Below are 11,779 nucleotides of genomic sequence, written 5' to 3' on the forward strand. Positions count from 1 at the left end.
AAGTGTGCAGAGCAGTGTTGATTTAAAAAGCAATTTGAAGGTTGGATATTTGTAAACCTTTTTTTGTGTATATATATTAATAATTTAAGATGTAAATTAATTCCAGTTTATTTGTAGTACTTTCTATTTTTATTATGACATTTGGTAGCATCAATGTGTGCATTTGATACAGATAATGGAGCAGTTGCTTTAGGGCCACAGTGTAGGCCTATATCCCTTAAGGTCAAATAATGAGATCAAATAAGCTTCAGGACTCAGGGTGGGCAGCAGTTGGCATTTGAAGAATGTTGAAGCTGGAAGATGTTGGACTGGCTGAGTGAGTTTCGGCCTGTTTAGCCGGGGAGCTGCGGGACAAACAGCCGTCAGCAACAGGAAGTCAAAGTGTTTCTGAGTGATCAATAATCAGATCTGATCTGTGAGATTTGTGAAATGTGGACTCGATACAGCACAGCTTTGGCAAGGGAAACCATAGAGATCAGGCTCCTCCAACAATTCAACACAATATAGACTAGATCAATCATAATATAATATAAAATAAAAGACTAATACAGGAAGTAAAGAGGTTCTGCTTTTAATATAAAAACCTAAAAATAGGGTTTACCAATTCTACTAAAATATTATTATTATTATTAAATAATAATGATTACAAAAATGTAATAAAATATATTATTATTATTATAATACATAATAATAATAATAATTAAATAATAGGTTTATTATAATAAAATAATAATAATTGTATTATAATAACTTTTATCATAGTAATACTAATAACACTACTACTAATAATAACTACAATAATAATAATAATTAATGTTGGTACATAATCTGAATTTTGGATTGTATTTTTATGGAATTCTTGAATTTATAAGTTTCAAAGACAAAAACTAAATATCAGTGATATAACAACAACAATAATATTGTGAATAAGATACAGAGATGTTTGCACAGAGATTTCCTCAGGTGAAATGTTTTATATATTTGAGTAGCTAAGACATATTCTTATATATTTTGCAACTTAATGTAAAGTAACCTTGATTTAAGAGGTTCAATCACTGGGAGATATCATTCTCTACTGTCTCTTTTTTTCTTAGCTTAATGAGGACATTTAACATGTTGTTATGTTTCAGCATTAGGCAACAGCCTCATCAATCGAGACCCAATATCTCACGAGGAAAAAGGGAGAACAGGATAATATGATTGCTTTAATTCAGGCAACAAAATGCCATAATAATCCATAAGGGATGCTGCCTGTGATGCCCCTGTGGGTCCATCATTAGAGAGGGTGTGGCTGTCCTGTCTGGGCTGTGTTGATTGCAGTAACTCAGGGCACCTGGGTCTGGTGTCCTGCAGCTATTTAAAGCCTCTCTGCCCCTCTCTGTGCTCTCTCTGCTTTTCCCTACAGGCCTCCGGTTTTGTTGAGTATATGCTGTTGTTACTTTAGTTGCTTTACTTTGTGCACCTCAACACCCTCACACATACACGTCCATGCAACCCTCACCCTGCATTTACACTACTGATACCACTGACGTCCACACCTCATGCTTTACTTATTGTTGCACTTCATTTGATTTGGCTAATTTGAATTGTTTGGTTAAATAAACATATTTTAGTAACCGTTGACAGGTGTGTCTCCTCTTTGTTGTGGCCTTTTGAGCCGGGTCGTAACACTGCCTGAGAGAAAACACTCTTCTTCCTTGTTATCATGACCACTAATGTTACATATTCAATGTCTAAAAGGCCTTTGGTTTATTTTATTGTATATAGATTTCTGATTTAGAGTGGATACATATTGTACTTGTTGTATGGATGTGGATTATGTCATCCATGACATTTAACTGACATGTGTGTCCAATAAATGTAACTGAACTCTTCTGATTAAAGTAAAACTTGATCATAATGAAGATAAGAAACAGCTTGACACACCTGTGAAGCTGAACCTTTGCTCCTTAACTATCAGAGAAAACCTTGTTGATCAGAGGGAGGGAACAAACCAGCAGACAGTGAGAGGAGGAACAACACTGGGAAGAGGAGAGCTTACACGTCACACTCAGGTACAAAAGTTAAGTTAGTCAGAGAGGCAGCCACACTGCAGTCGAGACTAGTCTCCGTTTCTGTCTAAAGAAAATACAAACTGAGTTCATCAGATCTTTCTCAACAACACAGCAGAGTCTCTGTCAAACACTGGTGAGTACAGATGATTATATTTACACTTTCAACAAGAAGGATTAACACAAAACTTCAGCTCTACTCAGACGAAAAAATCTACAGTAAACCCTTTACGTCCAACTTGTTTTTCTCTAACAACATAACCATATGATATAGAGTCCACTTTAAACAGCTTAAACAGTCTCTTTGTATCAGCTCTTAGTACTTTGTAAATTTCCCCTCTGTGGAAAGTGTGTGTGTGTGTGTGTGTGTGTGTGTGTCCTTGTGGGGACATCTGTTTACACAGTCACGTGTGGGGACATAAGGGAAGTCCCCATAAGACTCATTACTTTTAGGGTGAAGACTTGGTTAGGGATGTTACGGTTAGGATAAGTCTCCAGGAAATGCATGGAAGTCAATGTAATGTCCCCTGAAGTGATGCGTGTGTGTTTGGGCACCCCACGTAGTGTGGAGGGGTCGTCACATCATTTGTTTTGGGACTTGACAATCAACTTTCCTGCAATGTTAACTATGTTGAAGCACTTATTTTAACTGATATTATACATATGTATTATACTCTTATAAGATGTATGTAGATAGAATATGACAGTTTAATGGTGGAGGTACACACACATCGATAGATGTCTTGTCATGCACTGTTGAGGAACCTGCGACCCACGTTTTTCATCTCTGACCTTGTCAGGTATTGAACATTCAATGAATAAAGAACACAGAATTATTCAATATAAAACACAGAATTTGTGTGATTATACTAAATGATTTACAAATAAACACCACTGCATATTTACAACTGTTACACATGCTGCTGTAACGCCAACTTGGGATCAATAAAGTATATCTTATCTTAAGACGATCGATGGCAACTGCCATATTTTTAAAATGTGCCTCTGAACCTTGACAAGTGCATGTTTCAGGCTTATCAATTTACAACAGGAGGGGTCACAGACATAAGACCAGCTGTTAAATAAAGCTCTTCTGACCTTAGCTGTCATGTGGGTATATATTAATGCTGCCCATTATGGACACAAGCCATTTTCACCCATTTATTAATTATATGTTTTAAATTTGAGTGTTTCCTATCCCCTAAACCTCCAGGGATGTACACAGTTTAATACTGGCTACTTCTTATTATGGGAAATACGAAAATGTCTTTTAAAACTACAATTCCCAGTAGAGACGTGCCATAGAACATGTTGCGAAACACACAATGTGTGGTTAAAGCACGTTATTGAATTATTTTTGTTGAATAATGTTATTTTTGTTGAATAATGTTATTTGATGAAAAAAATATTAAGAGTACATACTTTCATAGGGGGAAAGTAGAAGGTCAATGATAGAAATATAGAATATAAAAAATCAAGAAGATACTGTAAGTGATCTCTACAATAAAACAGTATACTGCCGGATATACAAAGATATTAATAGAAGGATGTGCAAAACAGAAAAACGAATTAACCTTTATTTAAACATTAAATAATACTTTAGATTAAGGTCTTCTTTTAAATAAGAAAAAAGCTTTGGGGGTATCTACAGATAAATATTAAGCCTGATAAAGTACTTAATGTCTAATATATTGCTTTCCTGCAATGTTAAAGGTGGGATAGGTAATTTTGGAGAAACCAGCTAGAATTTGAAAATACACAGCCGGAAAAAATCTGCCACTTCCTTACAGAGCCCCTCCTCCAACACACACGAACAAGCACATGACCAAAGAGGGCACGAGATAAGTTTGTGCACAGATGGAAGGCTGACAGGCAGGTAGGCCATCCAGTTATTTTAGCCGGGCCGGCTAAAATGATTGGTCGTACTTTTTACAGTATTACGGCTTCCACAGATGACAATTTGTTATGGATTTTTTGTCAAAGCACTTAAGATATTCATTGCTATCGGGATGTTAAGAGCATTCCATGGAATATAACAAAAAGTGTATCTCGAGCCGGTTTCTCAAACTTACCTACTCCACCTTTAACTATGTTGAAGCACTTATTTTAACTGATATTATACGAATTGTACCCTTATGTATGTAGATAGTATAAGAAATGTGCAGAATATGACAGTTTAATGGTGGAGGTATACACACATATTGATAGATGTCTTGTAATGCACTGTTGAGGAACCTGCGACCCAAGTTTTTCATTCATTGCATAACTACACCGTAGTTGTGTATATGATATGTCAATAAACCTTCTTGAAATCTTGAAAGGGATGTGCAAAATAGCCATTATATACAGTCTTTAATTACATATTAGTAGAGAATAACGAGTAATGAATAGACTTTATAGGGATCTGCAGATAAATGTTTAGTCTTCTCAAGCACCAAATATCTCTCCTGATTGTTGGCACTTGACAATCACCTTCCCTGAATTTGACTCAGGTGTAACTAAAGTCTGGTTTAAGGGTTGTTTATATTTCACATTATTAATCAGAATCTGCAAAGTAACTAAAATAAATGTTGTGGAGTAAACATACCAGGTTAACCTCTGAATTGTAGTAAAGTATAATTACAAAGTAACAATGAGCTGTCATGTGGGTATATATTAATGCTGCCCATTATGGACACAAGCGATTTTCACCCATTTATTAATTATATGTTTTAAATTTGATAACACCAATGTGTTTAATACTGGCAACTTCTAATTGTGGGAAAAACGAAAACGTTCCCAGTAGAGACGTCCCATAGAACATTTTGCAAAACACAATAGCCAGCATGTGTAGTTCTGGGGGGGGCTGGTCCCGTTCGATTCCAGTTTTGGATAGTCTGCCGTGGTTTCGTTCCATTTCAAAGAGCTGTTTGACGCTCGGCGTAACCTTGGCGCACTGCCACTCCAATATCCAATCCCAGAGCTTGAAGATTAATCACGGGGACTGTAGTCCCAAACGATAGCTGGGGATTATGGGTAGTGTAGTCTCTTCGGCCATCCTAAACTCCGAATTTTTTTTCGGATTTCATATCGCATTAACACCATATCCCAACATGCATTGCGGCTAAAACATCCAATCACCGAGCTTAAACCAAAGCTGAAGATCTTGGGTAATCAGTTCAGTGGCTGTCTATCGCAATGATGCTCGAAATGTCCCATATAGGCCTACGTCTGTGTCCGGTTATTTTATTTTGAAATTCAGTTCCTGACAGACGCCAAAAAAGCCCGAGTTTATGGACTTAAAAAAATTAATAAAAACAAGGATAATTGTGTGTTATTGTTGAGTAAATAACAGTGTGTTATTTAGAAAATTATAACAAATTAGAAGGAAAAAAAGATTTAAAAAATACAGATTTCAGTATTCTGAGGCTCTGAGCCCCATTTATTTTCCTCACAGACGGCAAAAAAAAGTCAGACATTATACGATTTAAAATAAAAATAATAATCGTGGCTTGATATTGAGTAAGAACATGTTTTTTATGAACCCCACAGCTTCCGGTCTTCCAAGACCCGACCGGACAAAAAGACGTGTTGCAGGCACAAAACATACTACCAATAGAAATACATTGCTTTTCGTTCTGTGTGACACGAAAAGAAAGGGGAAAATCGTGATGGTGAACACGAATCAATAGATTGAATGTCGTGACTATAACACGAAATGCCGTGAGACTGGGTTGGATAGACAGGAGGGGCATTGTGTGTCTGTGTCTGTGTCTGTGTCTGTGTCGGGAGACAGCAGCCAGAGGAGCAAACGCCAAAGCAAATTTCATGACGGTGGCTAAAAAAATATTTACAAGACAAGCTATACTCGATGTTTGCAATACAGTAATCCAACACACACTCACTCCCTAAGCGTCCAGGAGCGACGCTTGGTCAGGGTCCCGTGGCGTCCAGTTGTGACGCGCCGAGGCTCCTTCAGCTTCATAAACGGACGCAAAGAGCTTTCAACTGATTGCAATGTATTCCCATCGGCGGCGGTATTTGACGCTTAGGGAAGCACGGCATTTGTTTGTGTCGGAGGCTGTTAAAGGCAATGTGAGCGTCCATTCCCATTGGATAACGGAGAATTGTACACCCGGAAGTAAGTATTCCCCTTACTGTCGATTGATTTGACAGTGATATCTCCACTACTCATCAACTCAAAAACACCAGATTATCCTTGTTAATTAAACGACATTGATAGGTTTTAGTGTGTGTACAATGCTTTTGTCACGTTTTCCCCTTCAATTCTGAGAAACAAGTCGTTTTCTATGAGTTTTGGATGGCCGAAGACATGACATTACCCACAATCCTCTGTAGCAACCATAGACTGTATAAAACAATTAAATAATACATTATTCCGAGTGTGCTTGCTTTTCTTTTTAAAAGTCATCACATAACGGCATTGTAATACACGTTTCGGCTGCATTAAATATGACATATCTGCCGTAGTTAACTCTGCCCTGATGACAAGACTTCTAGACAAACAGGAACTGCCGCCAAAACTGAAAACTTGACGTGGATCTTAAATATATAAGCAATTAAACAACATCTTACATTTCTTTTCACACAATATGTCTCCTTGCAGTATCAACACTAATTCGGCTGACTTTTATATTTGATCCAATTGGTAGATAGGCTGTATTTACGCCATAACGGTGCACAGCTGATAGAAAGGGACACCTACTGGTTAAAGCACGTTATTGCATTTTATAATTTTATTATTAGATATTAATAGGAGGATGTGCAAAACAGACAAACTAATAAGGCTTATTTAAACATTAAAGAATACTTTAGGTTAAGGTCTTCTTTTGAATAAGAAAAAAGCTTTGGGGGTATAGAAGATGAATATGGAGGGATGAAACCCTCTTTGATGGTCACACATGCAGAGCACACAGCACACACAGTGAAATTTGTATCTACAGATAAATATTAAGCCTGACAAAGTACTTAACGTCTAATATATTGCTTTCCTGCCATGTTAACTATGTTTAAGCACTTATTTTAACTGATATTATACATGTGTATTATACTCTTATAAGATGTATGTAGATAGTATAAGAAATGTGCAGAATATGACAATGTAATGGTGGAGGTACACACATATTGATAGATGTCTTGTAATGCACTGTTGAGGAACCTGCGACCCAAGTTTTTCATTCATTGCATAACTACACCGTAGTTGTGTATAATATGATATGTCAATAAACCTTAGAAAATCTTGAAATCTTGAAAGGGATGTGCAAAATAGTCATTATATACAGTCTTTAATGTCAATAAACCTTAGAAAATCTTGAATGGGATGTGCAAAATAGTCATTATATACAGTCTTTAATTAACTATTATTAGAGAATAACGACGAGTAAAGAATATACTTTATAGGGATCCTATTAATATCTAATAATACAATTATAAAATGCAATAACGTGCTTTAACCAGTAGGTGTCCCTTTCTATCAGCTGTGCACCGTTATGGCGTAAATACAGCCTATCTACCAATTGGATCAAATATAAAAGTCAGCCGAATTAGTGTTGATACTGCAAGGAGACGTATTGTGTTAAAAGAAATGTAAGATGTTGTTTAATTGCTTATATATTTAAGATCCACGTCAAGTTTTCAGTTTTGGCGGCAGTTCCTGTTTGTCTAGAAGTCTTGTCATCAGGGCAGAGTTAACTACGGCAGATATGTCATATTTAATGCAGCCGAAACGTGTATTACAATGCCGTTATGTGATGACTTTCAAAAAGAAAAGCAAGCACACTCGGAATAATGTATTATTTAATTGTTTTATACAGTCTATGGTTGCTACAGAGGATTGTGGGTAATGTCATGTCTTCGGCCATCCAAAACTCATAGAAAACGACTTGTTTCTCAGAATTGAAGGGGAAAACGTGACAAAAGCATTGTACACACACTGAAACCTATCAATATCGTTTAATTAACAAGGATAATCTGGTGTTTTTGAAGAGAAAAGCAAGCACACTCGGAATAATGTATTATTACATTTTTGTATACAGTCTATGGTTGCTACAGAGGATTGTGGGTAATGTAATGTCTTCGGCCATCCAAAACTCATAGAAAACGACTTGTTTCTCAGAATTGAAGGGGAAAACGTGACAAAAGCATTGTACACACACTAAAACCTATCAATGTCGTTTAATTAACAAGGATAATCTGGTGTTTTTGAGTTGATGAGTAGTGGAGATATCACTGTCAAATCAATCGACAGTAAGGGGAATACTTACTTCCGGGTGTACAATTCTCCGTTATCCAATGGGAATGGACGCTCACATTGCCTTTAACAGCCTCCAACACAAACAAATGCCGTGCTTCCCTAAGCGTCAAATACCGCCGCCGATGGGAATACATTGCAATCAGTTGAAAGCTCTTTGCGTCCGTTTATGAAGCTGAAGGAGCCTCGGCGCGTCACAACTGGACGCCACGGGACCCTGACCAAGCGTCGCTCCTGGACGCTTAGGGAGTGAGAGTGTGTTGAGTAATCTTATACATTTTACGTAAAACAAGCCACAATACACAGAGTATATTGGATATATTGCCCAGCCCTAATTGATAGCAATTGCTAATGTTAGTTTGAACTAGATAGCATTAGCAATACATAGCGATATACAGTATAGGTACACAAACAGCTCCTTCGAATTGTCACATATCAAACTAAAACAGCTATATAGTGAAAATTATCATTCTTGTACAAAAGATCTATGTAATGAACTTACGTTTTTTGTCTCTCACAGAGGCAACTGTGGCGTAGCTTCCAGAATCTTCTTTTTCGCGGTTTTGTCACTTCTTCTTCTGCTTTTTTTCGAAATTGTTGCATTGGTGCATTGCCGCCGCCTTCTGCACCGGAGAACCAATCACACCCGTCCTGGCGCATTTTGAATATATTCTATTTCCGGTGGTGACCAAACTTGATCACATTGATTTAAATTGTTCAATTCAATCGCGTTCAGTCGATGTAAAGTAATCTAATAAATGTAACATTCTCCATAAACAAATGAGGATTATTTGATTGAATCAAGTTCACAGGAGGAATATAAAGAAATTGCGTTGCATACACTAATTTAATTTAGTAAATTCAAAGACCTGCTGTTTCCCATTTTTTCAGTGTGGCTTGTTAAAAGTGATCAAACTTTCTTTAAAACAATATATAATATGAATTGATGATTGATGTATCAAATGTTTTCTCTTTTCTTTCACATTGTGTGTAGATATGGCTGCTGCAAGCTACCTGCCATCTGAAGATCAGTTCCTCTGCTCCATCTGTCTGGATTTGTTCACTGATCCAGTCACCATTCCATGTGGACACAACTTCTGTAAAGACTGCATCACTGAACACTGGGATAGAAGTGACAGGTGCCAGTGTCCCATGTGTAAAAAAGAGTTCAACGCAAGACCTGAGCTTCACGTTAACACTTTCATCTCTGAGATGGTAGCTCAGTTCAGACAGTCGGCTCAACAGAAAGCCAGCAGCAGCAGCAGCAGCAGCTCAGAGCAACAAGTCTTCAAACCAGGAGAAGTTCCCTGTGACGTCTGCACTGAAACCAAACTGAAGGCCCTGAAGTCCTGCCTGGTGTGTCTGACCTCCTACTGTGAGACTCACCTGGAGCCTCATCTGACAGCTTCAAGCCTGAAAAGACATCAGCTGATCGACCCTGTGGAGAACCTGGAAGACAGGATGTGTCCGAAGCACGATAAACCTCTGGAGCTGTTCTGTAAGACCGACCAGACATGTGCCTGTAAGCTCTGCCATGTTTCAGACCATAAGACGCATGATGTGGTTCCTCTGAAAGAAGAATATGAAGGGAAGAAGGCAGCGCTGGGAAAGAAAGAGGCTAGAATTCAGCAGATGATCCAGAAGAGACAACTGAAGATTGAGGAGATCAAACACTCAGTGGACCTCAGTAAGGAAGACGCAGACAGAGAGGTAGCAGAAGGAGTTCAGGTCTTCACTGCTCTGAAGGAGTCTGTTGAGAGAAACCTGAATGAGTTCATCCAAACAATAGAAGGGAAGCAGAACATGAGAATGAAACAGGCTGAAGACTTCATCAAAGAGCTAGAACAGGAAATCTCTCAACTAAAGAAGAGAGGTGCTAAGGTTGAGCAGCTCTCACGGTCTGAAGACCACCTCCAGCTTCTCCAGGGTGTCCAGTCCTTAAACATCCAACACCCATCACCCACCAAGGACTGGACAAAGGTCAGCATCCCTCCATCATCATATGAAGGGACTGTGAAGGGAGCTGTGGGTCAGCTGGAGGAGACGTTCAGTGAAGTGATGAAGAAGGTGATTGAAGCTGAGCTGAAGAGGGTCCAGAGGTACGCAGTGGATGTGACTCTTGATCCTAATACAGCACATCCTGGTCTCATTCTGTCGCACGATGGAAAACATGTCCGTGATGGTGATGTGTTAAAGAATCTCCCAGACTACAGAGAAAGATTTTCTGATGATCTCTGTGTTTTAGGAAAGCAGAGTTTCTCTTCAGGCAGATTTTACTTTGAGGTTCAAGTTAAAGGAAAAACCGAGTGGGATTTAGGAGTGGTCAGAGAGTCGATCAACAGGAAGGGAGAGATCACAACGAGCTCTGAAGATGGTTTCTGGGCTATATGGCTGAGAGAGGGAAATTACTACAATGCCAATGCTGATCCTGCAGTCTGTCTTTATCTGAAGTCCCAGCCTCAGAAGGTGGGGGTGTTTGTGAATTATGAGGAGGGTCTGGTCTCCTTTTATGACGTAGATGCTGCAGCTCTTATCTACTCCTTTACTGGCTGCTACTTCACTGAGAAACTCTACCCATACTTCAGTCCTGGTGCTAAATATGGCCGTAAAAACGCTGCACCTCTGATCATCTCTCCTGTCAACTAATCACTCATCTTATTTAATGTGTTGATTTGTTTTCATTCAAGGGAACAAACATCAATATTTGGAGTCAAAACTGTAGTTTCCATCTAATTTTCTACCAAAATGTACTTTGGTGATTGATTAACATATGGTTTAGATTCTGTATACAGCACATAAGTGGATGATTTATTCAACTCAACAATCAAATAATTATCTCTTCAACACTTTATCGTAACACATGTGGAGAATATCTATATGAACGTTGGATAAAGCTACAGATTTATTGTAACTATAGTTAGAATTGATAATAACATTAAATGTTTTATAATCAATTGTTTTAGAGAAAGGCCTTTTAATGCCTCTACTGTGTACTGTAAAATATGTGTAATAGTTATACTGCTAGAAAAAGTAAAATGAAGTTAAATAATATGATAAATCCTCATTTGTGTTAAAATGGTTTGGTTAATAACTGTTAACTTGTATATCTACATGCCAGGTTTTATATTGATTACTGGTAAATGGCTTATGAATCAAAGACATCTGTAAATATGTGATTGTGAGTTAAGAAAACAGTAAAATAAACTAGATGTTTGGTCTGAGAAAGCAGGGACTCCAGCACTAAACACTGAACAGAAAGGCCTGGTTTACACATCATTTGTATTTCATGACACATTTCCTGTGGCTAATTCACATTAAATAAAATATAAGTTGATGGCTTTTTGTGTAAAAGTTTGTAGGATGAAATGTTTGTTTCCACTATCAGTGATTGGATATTGGCTGTAGAGCAGAAAACAGTGGGGCTGATATCAGTGAGATAGCATTCACTTTTACGAGTGAAGGCAGTCACTATAACACA

At 37.9% G+C, this 11,779-nt stretch overlaps 1 protein-coding gene across 1 annotated transcript; it reads left to right on the forward strand.

Annotated features, from left to right (window-relative positions):
- The first annotated feature begins 1,725 nt into the window (after positions 1-1,725).
- Positions 1,726-11,637, forward strand: LOC117481757 (E3 ubiquitin-protein ligase TRIM39-like). Its single transcript, XM_034129644.1, has 2 exons — positions 1,726-2,187; positions 9,296-11,637. Exon 2 carries the CDS (start codon positions 9,298-9,300, stop codon positions 10,945-10,947), a length of 1,650 nt encoding a protein of 549 aa, XP_033985535.1. The 5' UTR covers positions 1,726-2,187; positions 9,296-9,297; the 3' UTR covers positions 10,948-11,637.
- The last annotated feature ends 142 nt before the right edge of the window (positions 11,638-11,779 follow it).

This window comes from Trematomus bernacchii, unplaced genomic scaffold (assembly GCF_902827165.1).
Source record: "Trematomus bernacchii unplaced genomic scaffold, fTreBer1.1, whole genome shotgun sequence".
Taxonomy (NCBI): Eukaryota; Metazoa; Chordata; class Actinopteri; order Perciformes; family Nototheniidae; genus Trematomus; species Trematomus bernacchii.

Coding starts and splice junctions, on each gene's coding strand:
- LOC117481757 (XM_034129644.1), top strand. CDS start 9,298: ATGGCTGCTGCAAGCTACCTGCCATCTGAAGATCAGTTCCTCTGCTCC.